General features: G+C 38.8%; 2 protein-coding genes across 2 annotated transcripts; one reads left to right on the forward strand and one right to left on the reverse strand.

Moving 5' to 3' along the window:
* The first annotated feature begins 7,164 nt into the window (after positions 1-7,164).
* LOC127076080 (phosphatidylinositol 4-kinase gamma 4) lies at positions 7,165-9,852 on the forward strand. The gene is made up of 2 exons (XM_051017635.1): positions 7,165-9,154; positions 9,328-9,852. The coding sequence occupies exons 1-2, from the start codon at positions 7,778-7,780 to the stop codon at positions 9,715-9,717; spliced, it is 1,767 nt and encodes a 588-aa protein (XP_050873592.1). The 5' UTR covers positions 7,165-7,777; the 3' UTR covers positions 9,718-9,852.
* Positions 9,853-14,574: 4,722 nt separating this feature from the next.
* Positions 14,575-19,722, reverse strand: LOC127076079 (uncharacterized). The gene is made up of 5 exons (XM_051017634.1): positions 16,549-19,722; positions 15,745-16,361; positions 15,313-15,522; positions 14,957-15,171; positions 14,575-14,866 (listed from the first exon to the last, which is right to left on the reverse strand). The coding sequence occupies exons 1-5, from the start codon at positions 19,508-19,510 to the stop codon at positions 14,845-14,847; spliced, it is 4,026 nt and encodes a 1,341-aa protein (XP_050873591.1). The 5' UTR covers positions 19,511-19,722; the 3' UTR covers positions 14,575-14,844.
* Positions 19,723-25,411: the final 5,689 nt, after the last annotated feature.

Raw genomic sequence — 25,411 nt, forward strand, 5'->3', positions numbered from 1 at the left:
CTTAAGTGCACAGTAATCTACTCCAGACATTTTCAAGTCACACGTCAAAGAAAAACGACGAAACATTTCAATGGTGGAACCACATTTAATGCCACATTCTCTGTTACACTCTGGCAAAACCAAAGCAACGCATGCCAACTGACGCCTGGACAACTTCCCAAAGCCCGACCACGATTACTAAAAGACTCCCCGACATCCAGAGTGCCTGACGAGTCTTGGTAGACAATTGTTCTGTGTCGTCTAAATACACAAAACCCATTTATCCAACCTGTTTCATTAAGTCCAATGTATAAATACTTTTATAAAGAGTTTTCAGGTGCACAATCTGTTGGTGTAAGCCCTAGAGGCCAATACATTTTGGTACTTGTATCGAATAATAAAAGGCATTCTCTTTATTATGGTTGATTAATAAAGTCCCTGGAATAAATAGTCCGTTTAAAATGTATTAAGTGTGACTTAATCATGAGAACACATTAAATATAAGGACACTATTCCTAAAGTATCCGTAGTCGAGCTTTAGTGTGAAGTGGGATAACATTAAAGCATTAAGACTATTATGTTTGTAGACTAATGATCACATCTCATGGATCATGGATAAAGAGTTATCAAGTCTTAAACATAGGTATGAATATTAGGAGTAATATTTATACCGGATTGACCCGCTATGAGAATACTATATAGAAAGTTATGCAAGGTGTCATAAGTTATTCTCATGGTGATAATAGTGTATTCCACTCTTCGACCTGAAACCACTATGGATCCTAGATGTAGAGTCGAGTGCTTTATTGCTGATCCAACGTTGTCCGTAACTGGATAACCATAAAGACAGTTGATGGGTACTCCACAAAGCATGCTGAGGGACATGAGTGACCTAGATGGAATTTGCCCATCCTGCATAACAGGATAAATGTCTATGGGCCCAATATTGAACTGGACAAGGATGACACGGTCTATGCCTTGTGTTCAATATAGACATAAGGGCAAAAGGGTAATTATACACATAATTATTATCACAGAAGGAATTGTCAGATCACATGACATTTTCGTGACTTGGGTAGCAGTGATGTGTTGCTAGATACCGCTCACTGTTTATTATGTTAAATACATGATTTAATATAATTGCCAACGCCGCGAAAACCTACAGGGTCACACACAAAGGACGGATTGATGAGAGATAGAGTAACTAAGGAATATCGTAAGGTACGGTACCCTTAATTGAATTATAGAACATCGTAAGGTACGGTGTACTTGAGTAGAATACGAAATATGGTAAGGTACCATGGGCTTAAGTGATTTTGGGCATATTATAAGATATGGGCCAAAATACACTTAAGTGGGCTTTTTAGCTTGAAGCCCACACAAGTGGTTCTATAAATAGAACCCTTGTGCAGAAGCAAAAATTGCGGTTGCATTATTATCGTTTTCACTCTCTCTCTCTCTCTCTCTCTCACTCAAAGCCTTCATTCGTACCAGCTAGCACTGAGATTGAAGGAACCCGTTCGTGTGGACTGAGTAGAGACGTTGTCATCGTTCAACGTTCGTGATCGCTTCGTGGATCTGCATCAAAGGTTTTGATCGTCACAAGAGATCTGCACCAAAGGTTTCGATCATCACAAGAGGTAAATATTCTATCACTGATCATGACCATTCGTAAGGATCTCTAAGGGAGAAATTTTAATTTCCGCTGCGTTTTGGACCGCAATTCTCCTTCACAATCTCTAATATCCACTCTCATTATGATCATCTAAAATCCTAAATTGAATTGGGCGTTGGAGTGCTAACCATGCAGACACCCCCTCTAAACCGTCCCATCGAAGATTAACATCGTTGAATCAAGATCGACACCGATTAACGACGTTGATTCGAGATCAACGTCCCTAGTTCAAGAAGCACCGTGATCTTAACATTCGATCCACTGAACCGAATCACTTGCGAAGTTTCGCTCCACCGTAACTTCCGCAATCTCCTCCATTTCTGATTCCGCAACGGAACATAAATATTTATATATAAATTATTTTGATAACAATATAAAATAAAAATAATATTTTTTTCAATAAACTATAAATTTTAGATAAATATCTTAGAAAGTTTATGAAAACAAATAAAAAAACTTAGGAATAATATCATAAATTATTCTCAAAAATTTCATAATTTAAAATTAATCCTATGACATGATTTTTTATTATAGTTTAATACTATGCCCATGCATGTCCATTAATATTTATTAAAAAAATATATAATAAAATATTATTAAAAAACAAGCTTTTTTTTAAAAATAAAATTACTTTATCAAAAATCATTTAGCATAAGTTATAAAATAAAGTAAGGGCCACATGGATCTCCATCACTGAGAGAAATCCCTAAGAGAAATCCCAAAGGCAAGGCTATTGGATGGTCGGGGTGTGGAACACTTGGTATATCTACTTAAGAGATTTAGCATAAGACAAAGTCGGGAGGAAATTAAAGATCCGTCAACCATCACAAATTCCAATCATAATCTCATCGGTCCTCAGACGAATATCTGAGCATCCAATACATCCCGTAGAAGATCCAAGTCCAAAGGCGTTGGTCCACCTGAACCCGAAAAGCAAGGCCGAACGCATCAGTCTGAGACCAGTCATCCATAAGTCGGAGACTCATTCCTCCAAGTCAGGTGACCATCAAGCCACCCGAACATCACATTTGTGGGTGAGTGATCAGTATACACTTGCGACCAACAACAAGATTTAATTAATGTATTTGTAAATTATTTATATAATAGTGAAATAAAACACATACATATATTTTATTTTATATTCTTGCTACTATGCTTTCTTCCATGTCCCTTCTTTAGGATGTCAAAACGAGAATGCATGTGACACCAAACCGGGGTACAATCAATGCAGTTGACACCCGACACAAAGTCGATTCCAAGGGTGTTGTCGGAGACGCTTTATATGCCGACCAAATCAATCAAATCTCCGTCTCTGATTTTCGGAGGTGCTGTCGGAGACACTTTGTACGTACGACCAAAATAATCAAATCTCCTTAGCACCGAGCACGCCTCCAGATTCCAGGGGTGCTGCCGAAGATGATTTATACGTCTAACCAAAACAACCAAGTCCCCTAGCACTGAGCATACCTCTAGATTCCACGAGTGTTGTCGAAGATGCTTTGTACATTTAACCAAAGCAATCAAATCCCCTTAGCTTTGAGAGCGCCTCCAGATTCTATAGGTGCTATCGAGATGCTTTGTACGTCTGACCAAAGCAATAAAATCCCCTTAGCACCGAGCACACCTTTAAAGTCTAGGGGTGTTGTCATAGATACTTTGCACATCCGAATACAATAATTAATTCCCCATAGTGTCTTGCACACCTTCACAATCCAAGGGAGTTGTTGGAGCCGCTTTGCACGTCTGACTACAACAACTAATTCCCTTAGGGGTGATATCGGAGACGCTTTGCACGTCCAAACACATCATTCAAAAAAGCCTCCATCAAAGAATTACATACAATCATGCATAACTGACACCCCCATTCAGATATAACCAACCCAAACGACATGAATGGTGGAGCCTGAAGACATCTACCTTAATCTGAGCTAACGCATAAAGGAGAGGGACGGGGATCCTCTACCTTTGGCCAGAGAGTGATCCTCTATGATGCGGAATGCAATTCAAAAATCACGGTTTCATCTAGACGGTTTCATGTCCCTCATTTGTAAGTATGATTCAAAGTATAACTGCATTTAATCAAACTCATGCTCTATTCTTATGAATATGATCCAAAGCATAGTCGTGCCCAACTGGTTCCATGCTAAATCATTACAGGTGCAACTTAAAGCATAAACACCCAAAAGTTGAGCGCATGCCTCACCAATGCAAATCCAACGTACAAACATATCAAATTGAATCAATGTTTCACTTACGCAAGTACGTTGCAATCACAGTCACATATGACTGGCTCGATATCTTGCCTAAACAACATGTACATCTTAACACGACATGCTCACAAACAGGGTCATCATACCTTGCCTCACAATATCTTGAGTTTATTTACACTAGAAGAGAATATTATTTACTGCCCTCTTTAGAGAACAAGTTGTGCAAATTGAAGGGCTCAAAAGAAAATCCTAGCTCTCCTAATATCTCAGCCGGCTGAAAACAACAGTTGAAAAGGGTACGATACGAAACCGAAAAGCACAAACATGCTAAAGGTAATGATATAAATAAATATAAATATTGTTTACAAACAGAGGCACAAAGCGCAATATAATATTATAGGAACAAAATAAAAAAAATGAAAAGAAATGGGTTGGACAAACCAAGGCACAAAGCCCTAAAACATCAGCGTCATACTTCGAAGCACCAAAACCAGCTCTAGAATCCTCTCTATGACCTATTTGAAAATGATTCAACAGACCAGGAGTGACAGAAAGGCCTAGACAAAATCCTCGCGCCTGTTCCAACATTTGATCTCAGATCTGATACACAACATCCACAGTTTACTGAAGGGACTCTTGAGATTTTTGTCGTGCATCAACCACCTCATCGTCTAGGATTTTTAAAGAATTTATCTGATCATCCTTCTTCTGCTGAAGGATAATCTGATCCGCCTCAAATGCACGACACGCTTCCGTGACATCTTCAGAAAGTTTCTTCCAACATTTCTCTCCTTCACCAAGAGAAGCCTTTAGTTTCATTATTCGAGCAGCCAAAGATGGCGGAGAACCGTACCGATCTACCTCTTGCTGCAAAGATTCGACAAGCTCGTCCTTTTCCCGTAGCTCGGATAACTCCTTCTCAACTTCGGAATTTTCCCGCTCAAGGGTCTCATATTTCTGCTTAAGCTCATCCCACTCCCTAGAAAGATCGCCAGAGCACAGTACAATGTCTTATCTGATAGCTACCATTGAAACCAGATACCTAACCCTAAATAGGGTATGAGAGGCATCTACTAAAAAACCCAACCTATCAGTCACAGACAAGCTCCAGAAGAAGGCTAGGTCCTCATTCGCCACAACAACAACAAATTCCTCTAAGGTACTTGGTACTTGAGTCGGAAGGATGGCAAAACATTGAAAGAAATAAGTAAGAGCCTCTGACTCAAAACCTTCTGACAGGTGAGCTCGTTTGGGATAACCTCCTTCAATAGAAGTGGACGGGCTCTCACCATGATTCCTCTTGATTGGGGAAGAAGATGGTAAAGGCTCGTGAATAGAGAAGCCGATCAACGCAGTAGTCAATTATTCCACTTCAAGATTTATACCCAGGGTGGTAGTCGCAACTACTACTGGGGCAACAAAGGAAGTCGACGCCCAGACCTCGGAGTAGAAGTGACAACAATAGTAGGAGTTGTCAACATTCGGCCAGGTAAACCAGTTGTAAGACCCTGATCCTTGGAAAACGCGAGAGCCTTTTGCAACTAATCCAAATTATCTGCAAGACACAAGTTACACTCGTTCAAAAAAATACCCCTGCATCCCCATCCTCACCAAAGAGTTTTTGCCTCTCAATACGACCAAAGGCATTAATTATCACACAAGATTTATGTGTCTGGTATGAAGGGTTCGACTATGAGGAGGGATTTGGTCTTGACTAAGTTATCCCTAACAGGAGAGCTCTTGAAGGACCGCCCGACAAAGTTTTCATTGAAGAGGAGTCCCTAGATACTCCTTATGTTTTGGAATCCCCAATCAGAGAAGCGATATCTGATTTAAAATCCCTATGTGCATAGGGAAAGGAATACGACTCAGACTCAATTCCCTTTCTCGAAGAAGAATAAGCACTACCTTTAGAATCACTCTCTATGATAATACAGTAAATGCTTGAATGAAAAGCTGAAATGAAAAGAATGTACCTTGAAATATAAGGTTGAAGGCGGTAAAGCCAAACAGAAGGTCGGAAGTCGAAGCTTTGAAGCTTTGAATATGCGGCGGCGATTACTCCTATAAAAATGCTTTTAGAGTATAGGGGAAGACTAAAAGGAAACAAGAGAAATTCAGTCTACAAGATTGCGAAAAAGTTTCTCCACATTACCACTATTCTTATATAAGCGAAGACAATCGAGCGGATCAGATTGAAAGTAAGAACCAAGTGTGGATCAACAGTCAGATTTCATCTTAGAAACACAACCAAACTCAAGTACATTCAAGTGCACAATAAGCTACGTCACGCCACTCCATACCTTTTCAATTCACACGTCAAAGAAAAATGACAAAATGTTTCAATGATGGAACCGCATTAATGCCCAAGTTCCCCATTACACTTTGGCAAAATTAAAGCAACGTATGCCAACCGACATCTGGACGACCATTCCCAAAGGCAGGCCATGATAACTGGAAGACTCCCCGACATCTAGAGTGTCCGACGAGTCTTGGTGGACAACTGTTCCGTACCGGCTAAAGACCCAATAACACAAAGCCCATTTATCCAACCCACTTCATTAAATCCAAGGTATAAATACCTCTATAAAGGATTTTTAGATACATAACCTCTAATCTCCACTCTCATTGTGATCATCTAAAACTCTAAACTGACTTGAGCGTTGGAGTGCTAATCATGCAGACACCCCCTCTAAACCGTCGTATCGAAGATTAGCAACACCAATTCAAGATCAACACCGATTAACGACGTTGATTCAAGATCAACGTCCCTAATTCCAAAAACATTGTGATCTTAACCTTCGATCCATTCTATCATCACTGAATCAGTTGCGAAGCTTCGCTCACCGTAACTTCCACAATCTACTTTATTTCTGGTTCCGCATCAAAATATATATAAATTATTTTTATAACAATAATATAAAATAAAAATAATATTTTTTTTCAATAAACTATAAACTTTTAAAGAAGTATCCTAGAAAGATTATAATAAATAAAAAAAGCTTGCGAACAATATCATAAATTATTCTCCGAAATTTCATAATTTAAAATTAATGACATAATTTTTTATTAGACTTTAATACTATGCACATGCATGTCCATTAATAATTATTAAAAAACATATAATAAAATATTATTAAAAAACAAGCTTTTTAAAAAAAATAAAATTACTTTATCAAAAATCTTCCACAACAACTTTGTTGAATTTTTCTCCTTCTGTTTTCTTAACCGTTTTGCATTTGCCAGTAATAAAAAAAAGGTTGTATTAATAATTTTTTAGATTAGTCGTGAACACATAAGCTTTTTTACAAGTAGCATCTTGATAAGCATTACGTGTCTACTACGCGCGTCTATCTTGTTCCACAATTCAGTTTTCTCATTTTTTTGGTCATAGTCAAATGTAATAACAACCCTTATTTTCCGAATCTTGAATTACAATAACTCTTTCTCTCACTCAACCATAATCAAAAACCTCGTTACCTTCTTCTTCTTGGTAAGAATCTTCTCGCTATATCTCTCTTTGAGTTTACATCATCGATTGATTCTGTTTCACCCTTTTCCTGTGTTTTATCTCAATTTCAAATTAGGGTTTTATTGTAGACTCAGTAAGGGAAAAGATGAGGAATTAAGGCGTTGGGTCTGGATTTTTTCATCTTTTCCGTCTAAAAGTTTGTTCTTTTTGTGCATAGTTTGTTCAAAATTTCATTTTTAGTTTGTTTGGTCATCTGGGTAGGTCTGGGTAGGTGTGTTTCATTTTCATCACCTCTAGATATAGATGAGCTTTAATTTCAGGAATTTGTACAAATTTATGGCTGTAAAATTGTAACCTTTGTAGGAATTAGGGTTCTGGCTTAGGTCAAAGCCTTAAATTTTTTTCATTGAATTTTGATTTTGTTCATCAAAATAGTTTAAAATGTCTTCTGCTGGTGTAACTACTCTTAGTCCTGTTTCGAGGGAGACATTGTTGTCTCCGACGAATGGATTTTGTAATCCACTGCACTTGTCTGTGGATCATCATGATTTCATTTTCGTGTATCTTTCGTATTCGGGGTCTTTGTCTCCTATGCGTGTTCTACCCTCTGATACAATTGAGTCTGTGAAACTCAAAATCCAAAGGAATGAGGGTGTGACAAACAAACAGAAGTTGGTTTGTAATGGCCGTGAGTTGTCGCGGAGCAATTCTCTGCTCAAAGACTATGGAGTTACGGAAGGAAATGTTTTGCATTTGGTGATTCGACTGACGGATCTTCAGACTATTAGTGTGAGAACTTGTTCTGGGAAGGAGTTTTTGTTTCAGGTTGAAAGATGCAAGGATGTTGGGTATGTTAAGCAACAGATTGCGGAAAGGGAAAATGAGTTTGCTGATCCTGAACAGCAGGAGGTTGTGTGTAACGGGGAACTGCTCGAGGATCAGAAGCTTATAGATGATATCTGTTGCAAATATAATGATGCAGTGATACATCTTTTTGTTAGAACAAAATATGCTGATGTTAGTACAGGACTTGATGAGTTGTCCATTGAAGCAAAGGAATTGAATGATGCTAATGAAAGTGACTATGGGAGAAAATATGAAGATGCCGCAAGGGAGTATGAAGCTATCAACCAGATTATGTCGAGGAAAGCTCTTGATAGAGGTCTTCTTTTGGAGCCGGTCATTGTTAACCCTAAAGTTGAATTAGCTTCAGAGGTTTGGGATATGATAAACTCTACATATGATGGGCTAGATAGCGGAAATTCTCCAATCAGATCGGCAGAGGGCACAGGTGGGGCGTACTTTATGCTAGATTCAACCGGGCAAAAATATATATCTGTTTTTAAGCCTATTGATGAAGAGCCAATGGCTGTGAATAACCCTAGAGGCTTACCTTTGTCATTAGATGGTGAAGGCTTAAAAAAGGGTACAAGAGTTGGCCAAGGAGCTTTCAGGGAAGTTGCTGCTTATATTTTGGACCATCCAATCACTGGCTGCCGATCATTATTTGGCGATGGGAAGGGGTTTGCCGGTGTTCCGCCGACTGTTATGGCGAAGTCCTTGCATAAAGGGTATAACCATCCAGAGGGTTTGACTGCTAAGTTTGGTTCCTTGCAAATGTTCATGGAGAATAATGGAAGTTGTGAGGATATGGGACCTGGTGCTTTTCCTGTCAAGGAAGTGCATAAAATTACGGTGCTGGACATAAGACTTGCTAATGCAGACAGGCATGCTGGGAATATTTTGATTGGCAGAGAGAAGGAAAATAACCAGGCTGTTTTGATTCCAATTGATCATGGATACTGCCTCCCTACTAGTGTAAGCACCTTATTTTTGTCGACAAGTTTTATCTTATAATGCATGCGATGCTGCTTTGTTGTTCTCTTGATGTGTAGTGTAAACTTTTGTTGTCTTGTTTGGAATGCTTATCTTATAATGCATGTGTAGTTGTTTTCCCACTCATATGAGGATTTTTTTGCCATGCCCAACAGTTTGAAGATTGTACCTTTGAATGGCTTTATTGGCCTCAAGCTCGCCAGGCGTACTCTCAAGAGATCATCGACTACATAAAGTCCCTGGACGCTGAAGAAGATATTGCCCTTCTGAAGTTTCACGGATGGGATCTGCCACACGAATGCGCCCGCACTCTCCGAATCTCGACCATGCTTCTGAAAAAAGGAGTGGAAAAAGGGATGACCCCTTTCGCAATTGGAAGCCTAATGTGCCGAGAATCCTTGAACAACGAGTCTGTGATTGAAGGAATTGTTAAAACAGCACTTGAATCTGTTCTTCCTGGTACCAGTGAAGCTACTTTCATGGAAGCAGTGTCTGAAATTATAGACCAACACCTTGATGAAGTCAGCAGCAATTATAAATCTTAAATGAAGTTGAAATCTGCAACATAATTTGGTATGTGTATGTGTACATGTATTCTAGTACATAACTATAGTTAATGATTGTCTTTGTTTTTTTCATTGTTTTTCACTGTTAATGGGTAATGACTCCCTTGGTCTTAACACATTCTTTCACCAAATTTACCTCAAGTTACAGTAATGTTTATGCTTCGTAGAAGTGAAAATGAGGTAAGAATGTTGGAAATAGAGTTATGTGATTTGATAAATAAGAAATGGTGGAATGCAATTTGGCATCCCCGTGAGAAAATTTATATTATTACAAAAATATTTGAGTTTATTTTTTTTTCAAAATGATGAAGAAAATTTGTGATGATGCTTATTCTTAGTGGCGGTTTGACAAAAAAAAAGAAGGTAGTGATGGCATCGTGGCATTGACAATGCAACCAAGAAAATGTTTAAAGATTAAAAGTTGTTTGTGTTTGAGCGTATGCAATTTGACTTTGTCTTCTGAAAATCAAGCAAGTGGTGAAGACTTTGGAGCAACGAAATCTTTAAAACTTATTTTCATTCCTACCTTCAAATGCGGAAATTTCTATGCATAGAAATGTACATTTTCCTTAAAATATACTCTCATTCCATGTATTGTTATGTGTTATTTATTTTAAAATGACAAACTACAGCAAATTATTTTAGGACGGAAACTAACGGAAAAACGAGAAAAATGCTACTTTCTTCTACATAAATTCACATTAATAGACATATTAATGTGAGACTACCTCTACTCCTAGACCCAAATGAATCCATCAAAAAGTGGCCGAAGATCCCACTAATCATTAGGGCTAACATGCATAACTAAAAATTTCTAAAAAGTATTCTAATAGTACTATTTATATTGTTTCACTAAAAAAATAATATATTAAATTACCTCTTTTCTCTTCACTAAATCTTATTTCTTCTAATCTATTCAATCTTTTCATATTAAATTATAATATATTTAATTATTTCAATTTTTTCTTTATAACTTCTTTTATTTAAATTATGTTATGTTGGATATATATATCACTTTAAACAATTTTAAACTTGTATTGTATTTAAAAACATATTATAATATCTTTTTAAAAAAAATATTTAAAGTAATATATTTTACTTAAAAATATATTATGAAGTTTTTATTTTATTTTATTTATAAAATTTATTTGTTTAAGATTGGATAATCTATTATTAGTATAGGGTTGGAATCGGATAATAAATTTTTAACTCATATTTAAATATGATTTTTTGACTCTATCATATACTCCCTCCGTTCCTTTTTAAATGTCATTTTTTTTGATTTTTTATACATACCAAGAAAACTAATCATTATTGTTATTTTTTAAACAATAATTCTCATTTTACCCATAATATCCTTAATTATATCCTATATTCATTTTACTTTTTCTCTCTCTATAATAATTGAATAGGGGTAATTTTGACAAAAATGCATTTAATACTACTTTGAATTATGTAAGTGACAATTAAAAAGAAACAAAAATTAATAAAAAAAGTGACACTTAAAAAGGAACGGAGGGAATAATACCCAAACCTCTCGAGCCGACTCAATTTGAGGCTAGTGGCCCATTTTGACATCTCCACCACAAACAATCTCTGTCTAGGGAGAAAGTAGATCCATAGGTAAGTAGAACAAAATTAGTAACCAATTTGTGCTCATAAGTAAAAGTGGTCTCGTCCAATAGATTTCAAGTCAACGCCTTCCATAAATCAGTCATATTGACAAAAGATAATATAGAGGCTACAAAAACTAAGTATGTGGGGGATATGGCCTGCACAAGGGTCATATTTATATGAGGTGAGAAAGCCAAATCCTACTTTCTTCCTCAAGCAATCAAGAAGATGAAAATCGGTCAAACTATGTTTTTAGTACCAAAAATTATTGTCTTTTAGTACTTTAACTATTCACATATTTATTTTTTGTTTTTGTAGGTTTTTAATAAAGAATTTGAAAAATTATGGAAAAGACCGAATTATGCGGAGATCATCGTAACTAGACAAATTTTATAGTGTTTTATGTGAAAATTACAATGAAGAAGCAAGGAGAGCGAGAGAACATGAAAAACAAAGGAACATTAGAGATAACTATAAAAAGCATGCACATCACAATACACATGTATCCCAAAGCGACACAATTCAACATCAAAAGGCCAAAGCGACGCAAACACAAGACAATGATGCAATCCAAACTTTTCGTATGTAGTGCAAATTCAATTCAAAAACCAAATCACAACGAGTCCAAAACATAATAATGATGCAATCTCTACTCTTTGCCAAGAAAGAAAGAAATTTTAATTTATAAATTGAAGTGTGGCTAAGGCATGGCCACTCTACTCTTTGCCAAGAAAGAAAGATATTTTAAGTTATAAATTGAGGTGTGGCTAAGACATGGCCAAACATGATTGCGTGGGTTTAAAATATTACTTATAAATAGAAAAACATGTTTAGTGAATAGGGGTCCGAGTTTGAGAGTCTAAGGTGATTTTCAGAGCTAAGGGAAGGTAAAAACAAAAGCTATCATTAGGATCTTATTCTTCATCACTTTAAGTCTTCATATTTGCTTTCTAATCGTAAAAACAATGAACTAGCTAGTACTTTTAGATTAGGTTTCATATAGATGATTATATCATAAACATGAGATTCAATGTAATTCTCTCTTAATGTTTTTGCAATGATTTTATTATTTTAATTATATAGTTTTATTTGAACTTAATGTTTTTCCTCGTCTATGGAATTGGGAAAATCGATCTAGAGAGCACTGAACTTAACAATAATTTTCTTATTCGAATGGTAGAACTATGAGATTGTAATGATTGTTTGCATTGTGATATAAATAATCTATGTAATCAGTCTAGTTTTACACGATACAAACCTTTATCTTAGCTATTTGAGACTCCCATCATCTAGGGGTGCTCTAAAGAAATGAGTATCATTGCGTTTGAAGACTCATCGTCTAGGCGTTGTAAGGTGTAATTATGAATTTTGTAAATTCATTTTCTTATTCTACGTGGAATAAAATCTCTGTCTTAGTGACCGGAGACTCCCACCATCTATTTTTTTGACGAAGCAGATCGTCTTGTGATTGAAGACTCCGAGCATATGGGGTCTGCGAGATCGTAATTTCGTGATTTGTAAAAGATCATAATTAAATCAAATTCATTATAGAAATATTCATAGGAATTCTCACATCTATAGATAGATAATTCGAAAGGGGAATTTAATCGTTTTTATTATATTTGTTATCTTAATTTGAAATTCTCCAGTTTACAATTATGCGCAAAAACAATCGGTTGTGCTTTGCGCACCTCGTTATGTTATTGACAATTGTTTAGATTCATAAGTACTCTCATCTTGTCCTTGTTCGAGGTTAATAAAATCTCTATGGATATGATAATTTTATTTGTTACTATGTGGTTTTTGTTGACAAAACTATTGCGTACTATGTGGTTTTTGTGTGGTTTTTGTTGACAAAACTATTGCGTACTATGTGGTTTTTGTTGACAAAACTATTGCGACATGAGTTTTTACTCCAACAAAATGACGTCATTCTCGAGAATTGTTGACCACTTTAATAAGGCAACAATAAGCAATTGTAGTTGAAATTTTAATGCATTTAATTCTGTTTTATTTGAGTGCTCCTCCGTAAGAGGCGGCGCAAATAAGTTGAAACAACAACCGACCGAAGGTTGTCGATGAAGATGAAAGAAGTTGTCAACACAGAGCTCTCAATCTCCACGAGCAAATAAAAGGGGATATGGTAACCCCATGGCTCCCTATATATTCTCCAATAAAGGCAAATCGTACCATCCACATTAATATTATTGGGAAGCACAAACCACGTCACAAACAGTCGAGGTCTTACTTTAGATTGTTCAAAATACTCGAGCACTCTAATAGAAGAAGACATCATTGCTGACATACATTAGGCCACACGTCGAGGTTCCCATGATAAATGTTGCTAATCACACGAGGTATTTACACACGAGGTATTTAATGTGTTTGTTCTCAATGTTGATGTCCCGTCCCATAGAAGTTATTCCACTTTCTCCTTCCAAAAGTCGAACTAAAGACACGTCCCACATGTATGAACAAGGCTTTAGGGGGAAAACTTTTCTTGACCACCCGCAAGACTCACGACGAAAGATCTAATAGCAATCATTACATGAAAAGACTCGCGAAATAGACGAGGTCTCACCCCAACTGAGGACACATGATTTCGACCTCCGATCAACTTTCCACCATTGGATTTGATATGATGGTCACCTGCATGAGGCACCCGATCTCACGAAGACGGTTTTAACCGCTCAAATGAAGCACAACACACATCATTTAAGTATTCTCTCATTCATATAATCCTACTACTTTCTCACTTATTCACTGACTTGGACGTTAGAGTTAGAGTGATAACATTGTGACTTGGACATTAGAGTGATAACATTGCAAGTCCATTCTCGCATCACCGTACCAAAAACTCACTACTACACATCAAAACTCAAGTCCATTTGATATTTATCTATCTTTGAATCTAGTACAAAACAATTCTAACTATCTCTTTCATATCGAGCGTCATATTATCCAAACAAATCTCAAAATAATGTAAAATTAATTATTTTATCATAATTATATCATCAAATTAATGTTATGTATATTACTATCACGTTTATTAAGTTTATTGTACATCTCCACAATACATTTTTTAATAATAATTAACATCAAATAGTTAAAATAATAATAATTTATAAAATTGTTACACTCTTTCATTTTCTTTTTTTGAAGGAAATTGTTACTCTTTCATTTACAACTTTTCTTAATCATGTAAAGTGTTACTCAATAAAAGACTAAAGAATAACTCATTTTCATTACTAATCCCTTCTACTAAACAACATTCTTGATGCAAAAATTCTCACCATGCCATCAAATTATCATCATCAACTATTATAATTTTTGACTATATTTTTCTCAATCATATACAACCAACCCTAATCAATATGTGTAAAGAAAAAACTACAAAAGAAATTAACTTATTCTACAATGCATGCATGCCTTAATTTTCTTCAACCATTTTCATTTGTGAAAGTAGTTTGAAGTTGAACCAACCCTTCCACATTACTTCAACTTCCTCTTTAACCTTTTTAACAAGACAAAAGAAATGAAATCATTAAATAACATTGTAGAAAACAAAACAAAACAATGAAATATTGAGTAAATGATCAATTACCTCTTGTCGGAGACATTAACACCAAACACACCCTTCATTATCGAGTTTATATCCACGGCTCGATCCTTCATCATCTTATCATGATACATTTTGCTTCCAATCTCTGTAATCTGTTCCTCCACTTCTTCTAGTGGTTGGTCTATATTAAGCTGAATTTCACCTTTCTTGATGACAGTAACACCAAAACCGCTTTCTTTAGCATCTCGAAAAGCATCCTGTCACATGTAACAAAGTTAGGGGTATGTTGTGAAAAAATAATTAACCTAGTTGAAAATTTGAAAGGGATCCTATAAAAATGGACATGAAAGTTTTTCAAGTTGTATATTTAGGGACAGAGGTAAAGTACTATTAACTACCTTAGGAGGTCGTGCAACAACGAAGGCACTGCCACTTCCAAGCATTTCCATATGTGTTTGAATTATGTAACAAAGGTTTTTACAATCACCGGGATCTTGGAAAGCAATTACATGACATGGTTTAGGCTCCAATTCAAGATCGGGAGCCATCTCTAATGAATAAAATCCGATTCTTTGTTCTTCATCTTCAACTGTGTAGACCTCAATGCACTGGCAGAAAATAAACACATTGATTCAGCATCAGTGGTTAGAAATAAGTTGAAAACAACTTATTGACATGTGATAAGTTGTTTCTATAAGCTTAATCAAACAGTCTTACAAGTGTTTATGTCAAAAGATAAACCTTAAATAAGACAATCCAAACAGACCTTAAATTTCATGTTTGCTAGTGAAATGGTGGAAACAAAAAAACATACATACATACATACATACCAGTACATATGGAAGATCTAACCACCATAAGTAATCTTCTTCTTTGTCGTCTGTATATTCACGATATTTGCTAACCACTGCTTGCGGTCCGAACAACTCCATCTCTCTTTTAAGTTTGTTGAGTTTCTTTTCCACGAAACTCCTATTCTTATAAGGCAATCTGTTCATCAGATCAGCTGCATCCTCGACTTCTTTTTCAGTGATCCAACGATCCAAATCCTTCCCGATATCCTTCATTACGGACTTAACTTCAGGGTCTGTCTCAGCATTGTAACAGTCCAAAAATTCCTGTGACCATTTCTTCGTGTGCTGCCAATATTCCTTCTCTGATTTTTTGCCAGCTTTAACAGAACCGTCACTTCCTTCAACAATAGTCTTTGGTGTTTTTGACTTCTTAATCGGTGCTATAGAACCATCAACCTTTACTTTTGAAGATGAATCAGCTGAATTTTTAGTAGAGTCCTTCTCATCCTTCTTCACCGGGTTCAAATTTTTGGAGGAAGTTGTCTTTGTTTTTTTCTTGAGGAATTCATTTAGGGACTCGGGAATTTTCTCCACGGAAGGTCCTTTCCAACGCGGTATGATTTTTTCTGGTGAATCATATATACTAATGCCATCTAGAGGAATACAAGATCACTATTAGCATGATTTTAAAATTATTCAAAAGAAAATGCATGCTAATACGATGTTTAAAGAATCTAATCCAATAACGTAGCCTTTTAATATTGTGAGAAAAAAAACAGCTTCACGAAATTAGAAGTTATCACATTATGTGTATCATGATTTTAGAAATATGCAAACTACCTGCTCCGTAATCAAGATTTTCGATATTTGAATGGAGCCACTCATGGAGGTGAGAAAGTTTTTTGTTTTCTTTCACTACTTCTTTTTCAAGACCTTCGAAGAAAGCTTCTTTATCTTTGTCATTCATCAAATGAAATGGCTCCCGTCCACACAATTCATTATCACGGACTCTAAACACAATGTCCCTAAGATGTTCATTCTGCATCCAGTCAAGTTCGCCGCCATCTTCACCAATTCCAAGTGACTCCGTCTCGGATGGTATATCCAAAGTTTGATCAACTCTTTCTTTTGCAATCGCGTAGTTATCTCGAAATCCAGCTCTAATTTGTTTAATTATAGGCTCAACTTCATGGAAATTTGTCTCCAGCCAATTTTCTGTCTTTCCAGTAAATTTTGACTTGGGTCTATCACCATTAATTTCATCGCCTGAAGTAGTCTCACAATTTTGAGGATTTCTCATTCCAGGTTCAACATCAGAGTCTTTAATGTTGTCAATCTTTGTTTGGCTGAATTTATTATCCTTCTCATCAGAATTTTCACTCGGATTTAGGTCAGGCTTAGAATCTGATATCATATTTAAAGTATCACTACTATTTTGTTCGATTGTTGGCTCAACTTCATGGAAGCTTTTCTCCACCGATAGTTTTGCTTCTGTACCAATGCCGTTAACTTTACGGTCTAAAGTGATCTCAGACTTTTGAAGGTTTTCCAATCCAGGTTCAATACCAGAATCTTTCGAGTACTCATTCTTTGTCGGTCTCTTTTCCCATTCCTTCTGGTTAGAATCTTCACTGGCATTTATGTCAGGCTTAGAATACAGCAATCTTTCCCTATCGGGCTCTCTTCCCTTTCCTTCTGTACCAATGCCGTTAATTTCAAGGTCTAAAGTGGTCTCGGACTTTTGAAGATCTTCAAATCCAGGTTCAATACCAGAATCTTTCGAGCAATCATTCTCTGTCGAGCTCTTTTCCCTTTCCTTTTGATTAGAATCTTCACTGGCATTTATGTAAGGCTTAGAATACGGCAATCTTTCCCTGTCGGGCTCTTTTCCCTTTCCTTCTGTATCAATGCCGTTAATTTCATGGTCTAAAGTGGTCTCGGACTTTTGAAAATCCTCAAATCCAGGTTCAATACCAGAATCTTTCGAGCAATTGTTCTCTGTCGGGCTCTTTTCCCTTTCCCTGTGATTAGAATCTTCACTGACATTTATGTCAGGCTCGGAATACGGAAATCCGTTTAATGTGTCATTTCTGGACACAATTGTATTATTCATCTCCAAATTTTGCGACTTCAAGTCGTTAAAATCAACATATTTGGAAGGCTTTGAATCAGCAATATTTTCTTTCTCGATTTTAATTGGAGATTTTGTATAAGGATTTTGTTTGTCATGTTTCTTTGAAAGATAATCCTTAGCTTCCTTAACAGACCGTATGATTCTCGGTTTCTTGTTCGCTGAACTTTTATTAGTTACAAATGAGCCATTTATCGGAGTACATAAGGATTTTTCGTCTTTGCTGTCCTCGAGGGTCATAGCATTTCCATTGATTTCTATTTCCACTTCATTAATTTCTCTATCATCACGATCTACGTCATGCAGAATTGAATTTTCACCGCTCTCCGTGAGATCATCGGAAGTAGTTTGCAGAACTCCATTACTATATGTTGTTTTCCTGGCAACTTCATTTTGATGATTACTTAAACTGTCATCTTGTTTGCCATTCTTTTTAACATCTTCACTCTCATTGGAGGATTTCCCACTGACAGGATCATCCGTTCCGACATCCTTACTAACAAGAGAACGATCTCTTCCTTCAATTTCCCTTGCCCGCTTAGCCATTTCTCTGATCTCTCGAACTTTATAGTCCATATCAACCGATCCAGTTCTCACTTCATCAGACGAATCCCGAACTACAAGTTTATCAGAAGAAGCTTTAGCTTTAAGAATATTATTCTTAAGCTGTTCCTTATCTAACTTCGGCTTTTTAACGCCTTTCACCGGTGTCTCCTTAGATTCATGAATAACTTCAACAGCACCCTTCGTCAGCATCTCTTTCTCCTTTCTAGCCTTTACCTTCCTCATCATCATTTTCTTCTCTGCTTCTGTATACCGAACCTCTTTATCTCCAAAACTAAACAATTTCTTCACCGCAAACATTACAACCAAAACAATCAATACTTTGCCACCAACCCCAGAAAGCTGCGAAGGCAACCGTGGTTGAACGACAAAGCCACGGACAGCCTTAACAAAACCACCCTCCTCCCCCTTCTCCTCCTTACCTTGAACAACAAACTTAGCCACAGAACTATTCCTTGCAATCACATTATCACCACTCTCCATATCCCTCGCTAGCTTCTTAGCCTCCAAAATTTTACACTTCACTTCAGATAAATCCTCAACTTCATTTCCACCTTTCTGAACCCTAACTCTTTTCAAAATCTCATCTTCATCAACTAAAACCCTTTTAACACCTCCTAATAAATCTTCATAAACAGTAAATATAGGAGCAGACCCAATACCCCAAAACTCAATATCTTTACTATACTGATCAACCCAATTCTCCAATTTATTCAACATAACAGATTCACCCAAAAGCTTAGATTTTTCTTTTTCCAATTCAACAACACTTTCATTATTAACAACCACCCTTTGAAAACTCACATCACTCTCTGCAACATCATTACTAGAAACAGAAGATGGGTCATTGGGAATGCGTTTGAGGCGTACCTGGTTATCATGAAGAAGCTTATTCCTCAGAGAATTACGGCGGTTGGAGGGTCGTCCGAAATGGGCCCAAGTTTGAAACTTTCTCGAAATGGAAGTTGTTAGATAGAAAGGGGAGTGGTTTCTGTGAGTCAGAAAAGGTTTGTTACAGTTGGATGAGAATTTTGGATGTAGAGTTTTGGGGTTGCAGAAAAATGGGAATGGAATGGTTTTGGAGGTTGAAGAGATGAGAATTTCCATGGATTGAATGGATTCAAAAGCTACACTATTGAAGCATTGTTGAATTGAATTGAAGCTTTTTGATTAGTGGAGAAATTCGCAGGAACATAAAATAGATAACTTTTTGCGGCGACCAAATACGTTGTCGTTTTTGTTGTCGAGTATCAAGTGATACTGTGTTGTTCAGTGTTGCGGTTAAGCAATTGCAGAAAAAACGACAATGTTTTTTAGAAGTCGATTATAAGTTAGCTTTTTATAAGAAAAGATAAAACTAAATTAAATTAAATTATTCTTATAAACTTTAGTTTAAAGAGTATATTCAAATTATTGAAAATAATAATTTGAACCAAATAATTATCAACATTGTCATATTTAATAAATTTTCTTCAATATACACAAGTATTTATATCATAACATAAGTTTGATATAAAGCAAGTTAAATTTGCACTTATTCACTTATTTAAAAGATGTTTTTGTTTGGTCTAGTCATGTTGCCAACTACACAATAAAAAGATGGAACTTGCAATTTCTAAGAGTCAAAAGGATGCTATCGACTACCATTTTTTATAAAGCATTGTGTTTATTTTGGTTGAGTTTGCTTCAGAGGTAACCTTAAGTGGATAAGGAGCAAATTCAATAAGACATGATTACATTTACTTTATAGTCACAAACATCTGAATTGCGTGAACAAAATATTTATGTATTTTCCTCTATATTCGTGTAATTGATCTAATGACTCTCTTTATCAATGATGTTTCCATTGAGTTACCACCTCCCTCATGGCTCGCCTTACCTCTTTATCTTAGTGTTTTGACGAGCTTTCCCAACAAATTGCCACTTTATCTACCCGCCTGAATGAGCTCAACATTTGCTAGGATGAAAAAATTTGAGTCGCACCATCATTCCTACAACTAATATGCTTTAAGGCCATTGTCTTAAGTTTGATTTTACTCGTTTTGATAATACTAATGCTCATGGGTGGATCTTCAAGATCTTTCAATTTTGAACTTACCACAACACATTGGAGGAAGAGTGTATCACAATTACTTTGTTTTATCCAGATGACAACATGCTCTCATGGTATCCATGGATGCACCGCAATAGCAAAATTGTTCCATAAACCCAAATTTTACAACCATTCGAGAAATGTTGCACTTCCACCCTCTACAAAGATCCTCGTGACAATCTTTTCAAATTTACTCAGTCCAACATCTTCAATGTTTACTTAGTTGGGTTTGAATATCTTGACAATTGTCTGGTGGATCTATTCACGTTGGATTTATTGATTTGTTGGAGATTTGTCGCAAATTTATAGCTCACTAACCAACGTCACTAACTGAGGCACATATTGAAATTGTGATGTCAGTACAATGTTATCCTCGCCTTTTTTCATCTATATTTTAATGTTTTTATAACATTTACCGATTTATAGTAATTTGATTTATTGCTTTGAATAGTTTGGTTGCAATTTGATCATTCATCGTAGATTGTATCTTGCATCACTCCTTACATTCAATAAAATAGATTTGATCCATCTCAATGTGTTTTTATCATGAACAAGTTATTCAAAAGTCAACACACGTGTGTCTTGAGTCACCAGTTAGAAAAATTAAAATAAGGTATTTTTTATGCTTGATTCGCATCAAGCATATAGCTAATTTGAATAAAAATTCAATTAGAAATAATGATTTTGGCTATGTATTTCTAATTCAAATTAAGATATTATTTGACTCGAATCAGAAGACACCATGACTCGAATCATGATTATCTTTGACTCTAATCATGACAAAATATGCTTTTAAAAATTAACCATTATTTGAATCAAGTAGTGCTTGACTCGAATCACATGTATCACATAATGATTCGAATCAAAGTCTCTCACTTCTAAATTTTATCACCTTGATTCAAATCATTATTTCCTCTGATTTAATTCATAACCATATGATTTGACTCAACTCAGTGTCCTTTTTCTCTCACTTTTTGTGCCTAACCTCTAATACCTATATAAATCATTTTGTCATTTTCTCCAAAGTATAACATATGTGTTCCGGACTGGGCCGTGACACTAGGCACGGCACGGCCCAATGCTCGCCAAGCCCACGTCCAAACGACCGTGTCCAAACGACCACGAGGACACGTCAGGTGAACGACCGTCCGCCCGACGAACGTCTCCCCGGCCCCTTAAATACGTGTCGGACAACGAGCGGGTCCTCCTCATATGATCTCCATCCACTCATCGCCAACCCACGTCGCGGACACCTAAGTTGTGTCGGGCAGAGCCATAACGGCATCTCACTCACCACGTCACCCAACTCCCCTATATTGTCTCCTTAGGGATAGGGGCAGTTGGACCAGGGGGCAGACCTTGGTCTAGGTCTTAACGCTTCTTACGCGTCCCCTGGCAGCTCCTCCTTGGGCCTAGCTAATCCAGCCCATTAGGAGCCTTGGCCCAGCGCTGGGGGCTCAATATAAATACCCCTTTCATGGCAAAGGGGCAGGTATTCTAACTCACACTCTGATAACCTCATTCTGTACCTTTTCTGACTTAAGCATTGGAGCACCTTGCAGGTACACCCCCCTCCCATTTCATTCTCCGGCCCATTCACCAAGACCTTGGAAGGCCCTCCTGATCAGGTAAGATCAGTGGCGCCGTCTGTGGGAACAGCTATCCCCATCTTCATCAAACGAGGATCAAAAGCTCATTTATTTCTGCCCTTCCAACATGGCCGGAGAACAACATAGCGATCACAGCCGTCCCCTCGTCAACTACAATATGAACGACGGCCCGCCATCCCATGAAACGGACGCTCGGGACGGTCATCCATCCACCCCGTCTCCAGAGCCCCAAAACAACGGGGATGCCTCTCACGCCCACAATTTAGGGGCAGAGACATTTCATCCCATTCCCGTTCCCGTTGAAGGAGACGCCGTAATGATTGCCATGGTGAATGCCCTCAATCAGGCCGGTTCTATGCTCCACCAGCAGCACGAACGAATCATGGCCCTCGAAGCCGAACGACAAGAAGCCCGGCCCCAGCCGGTGAGTAGGATACAACAACGTTCGGAGCCAACGAAGAAGCGAGGACGTCGCTCTCCAGAACCCCACGTCAGCAGGGCACGCGCCCGTCGTGACGGTGGTCGAGCGGGAACATCACCAAGGCGCGGACACAGCCCCGACAACAACGAACTGTCTCCCTTAAGGAGCGACGAGGAAGATTTGCATTGCCCCCTATCTCGGGCAATAATGGAAGCCCCGCTCCCCAAAGGCATGGAGAAACCACCAAATCTAGCTGTGTACGACGGGACTACAGATCCCGACGATCACGTCGACAACGTCAACGCGATGCTCGACTACCGCAATGATATAACCGGGCACCTCAAATGCCGACTGTTCTCAACGACCCTCAGGAAAGGGGCCATGGCTTGGTACAAAAGCTTGGCCCCTGAGTCCATTACGTCATGGAGAGTCATGAGGTCCATGTTCACCAGGCACTTTACAGCTTCCCGTCGTCACCCAAGACTGAGGCGACCCTTGAAGCCATAGTGCAGAAGAAGAATGAAACACTGCGCTCATACATCGAGCGATTCAACCAGGAAGCTGTCGAGGTAGATACCACCGAGCACATGAAGAAGTATCTCCTCGAGAGAGGTCTCTTGCCCGGCAGTGAACTTAGCAGAGCCGTAGGGATCGAGCCTCCCCGCACCTTAAACGAGCTCCTGCATAAAGCCCAGGCCTACATCAGATACGAGGAAAAGCAGGTGGCACACAATGCCCGCAGCGGACGTAACGCTGGGGAGACCGAGCACTCAAAACGCGAGGACACGAGCATTTCCCGTCGCAACGGAGACAAACGAAGAGAAGAAAGACCTCGCGAGCTCCGGGAAGGAAGAGGCCCCGCGGGCAGATATAGCGAGTACACCTTACTGACAGCTCCTCGAGAGCGCATCCTCGCAGAATGTATCAACTCTGAATTTAAGCAGGGCAGGGTCAGGTTCCCAAAACCGTCTGCACCAAAGCCCCACACCGACAAATCAAAGTACTGCCGGTTCCACAGAAGTCACGGGCACGTGACCGAAGACTGCGTCCACCTGAAGGATGCGATAGAAATTTTAATCCAAGAGGGGCACCTGAAGCAGTATACGAGGAAGAACGAAGCTCCCAGACACGACGAGCCAGAGAAGAAGAGACCCGGGAAGACGCACCCCCTGACAACTCTCCCTATCAAGTGGCCCTCTGCGTGTCACGACCGGAAGATTTCTTCCTCCCCGAACCATTGCCCGAGGGCAAGATCACTGCACTCAGCCCCTGGGAAAACTTCCCTACCACACTGGTGATATCAGGGGGAGGAACTAACGGGGAATCCGCGGCCCTCTCCGTCAAACGTAAGTTCGACGAACTCCTACTGACTGCCCCGAGCAGAAAGCGACATTGACAAAATACCGGGGAAAATCCAACCCAATATCCTTCTTCCTGGAGGAACTCCCGGGCGGATCCCCGAACTCGGGCATCCCACTATTGATAAGGGCAAAGATGGCCCAATTCGACGTACGACGCATCCTGGTCGACCAAGGCAGCTCAGTGGATATCATGTACGTCCACCTCTTCAAGACTCTGAAGCTAGACAAGACCAACTTAGCCCCCTACGTCGGATCAGATCTCCAAGGATTCAACGGAGCAACAACCAGACCGTGGGGATATGTTGAGCTCCTCGTCACCTTCGGCGAACAAGAAACGGCCAGGGAAGTCAAAATCCAATTCCTGGTCGTAGACTGTCCGTCTCTCTACAATTGCATCTTTGGACGCCCGACACTGGCCGAACTCACCGCGGTCCCATCCACCGTCCACCTGAAGATGAAATACTACACCAAATTGGGACGTGTGGTCACCATCCATGGTGACATCGAAGCAGCCCGGCGATGCTACGACGCCGCAGTAAAAGGACAGGCCGTAGTCAGCACGAAGAGCAACTGCGACAACAAAAAACTCAAGACCGAGGATCCTGCCCGAGGAGTCAACGCCATCGACCTCGACTGTCGCATCGGGCTGGACGAGACCGAAGAGGGGAGGTTCCCCAAGGAACGCTCTCTCGAACACCCGGTCCGACCAATCCCCGACGGGGAGTTCGAACTCGTTCCTCTTGGGGACGATCCGGAAAGGACGGTGAAGATAGGTAAGGGACTACCCGAGGAAACAAGAGAAGAGCTAGTAGCATGCCTCAAAGAGAACTCCGACCTCTTCGCGTGGAATGCCGCAGAAATGCCCGGGCTGGACCCCGAGATCGCGTGTCATAAGCTAGCTTTAGACCGGGCAGCCAAGCCCATAGCACAGCGTAGACGCAAGCAATCGCCCGAAAAGGCAGAGGCTGCCGAGCGAGCTGTAAAAGACCTCTTAGAGGCAAATTTTATTTCTGAAGCCCAGTACACAACCTGGCTCTCTAATGTAGTCCTCGTTAAGAAAAATAATGGAAAATGGCGTATGTGTGTTGATTATACTGATCTTAATAGGGCTTGCCCGAAAGATGCTTTCCCCCTCCCTAATATAGACTTGCTCGTTGACAACTCTGCAGGTTTTAAACTCTTGTCCTTCATGGACGCATATAGTGGATACAACCAGATCCCTATGTCGCCCGCAGACAAGAAACACACAGCGTTCATGACCCCAACGGGCAATTACTATTACAACGTGATGCCGTTCGGGCTCAAGAACGCTGGCGCTACATACCAACGCATGATGAACAAAGTCTTCAAGGACGAAATAGGGGACATGCTCGAAGTGTACATGGACGACATGATCGTCAAATCACACGAGGAGATAACCCATGCTCGACACCTTGCGAAGGTATTCGAGCAGGCGAGACAGTGTAAAATGAGGTTCAACCCCGAAAAATGCACGTTCGGAGTCCGGGCAGGCAAGTTCCTCGG

The sequence above is a fragment of the Lathyrus oleraceus genome, chromosome 4 (genome assembly GCF_024323335.1).
Source record: "Lathyrus oleraceus cultivar Zhongwan6 chromosome 4, CAAS_Psat_ZW6_1.0, whole genome shotgun sequence".
Classification (NCBI taxonomy): Eukaryota; Viridiplantae; Streptophyta; class Magnoliopsida; order Fabales; family Fabaceae; genus Lathyrus; species Lathyrus oleraceus.

What these genes read in the sequence shown, in the direction of transcription:
- LOC127076080 (XM_051017635.1), top strand. Translation starts at nt 7,778, where the DNA reads ATGTCTTCTGCTGGTGTAACTACTCTTAGTCCTGTTTCGAGGGAGACA. An exon ending in GATACTGCCTCCCTACTAGT is followed by an intron (nt 9,155 to 9,327) that starts GTAAGCACCTTA and finishes CATGCCCAACAG; the next exon opens with TTTGAAGATTGTACCTTTGA.
- LOC127076079 (XM_051017634.1), bottom strand. Translation starts at nt 19,510, where the DNA reads ATGGAAATTCTCATCTCTTCAACCTCCAAAACCATTCCATTCCCATTT. An exon ending in TAGATCTTCCATATGTACTG is followed by an intron (nt 15,523 to 15,744) that starts GTATGTATGTAT and finishes ATTTTCTGCCAG; the next exon opens with TGCATTGAGGTCTACACAGT. An exon ending in TTGTTGCACGACCTCCTAAG is followed by an intron (nt 15,172 to 15,312) that starts GTAGTTAATAGT and finishes TACATGTGACAG; the next exon opens with GATGCTTTTCGAGATGCTAA.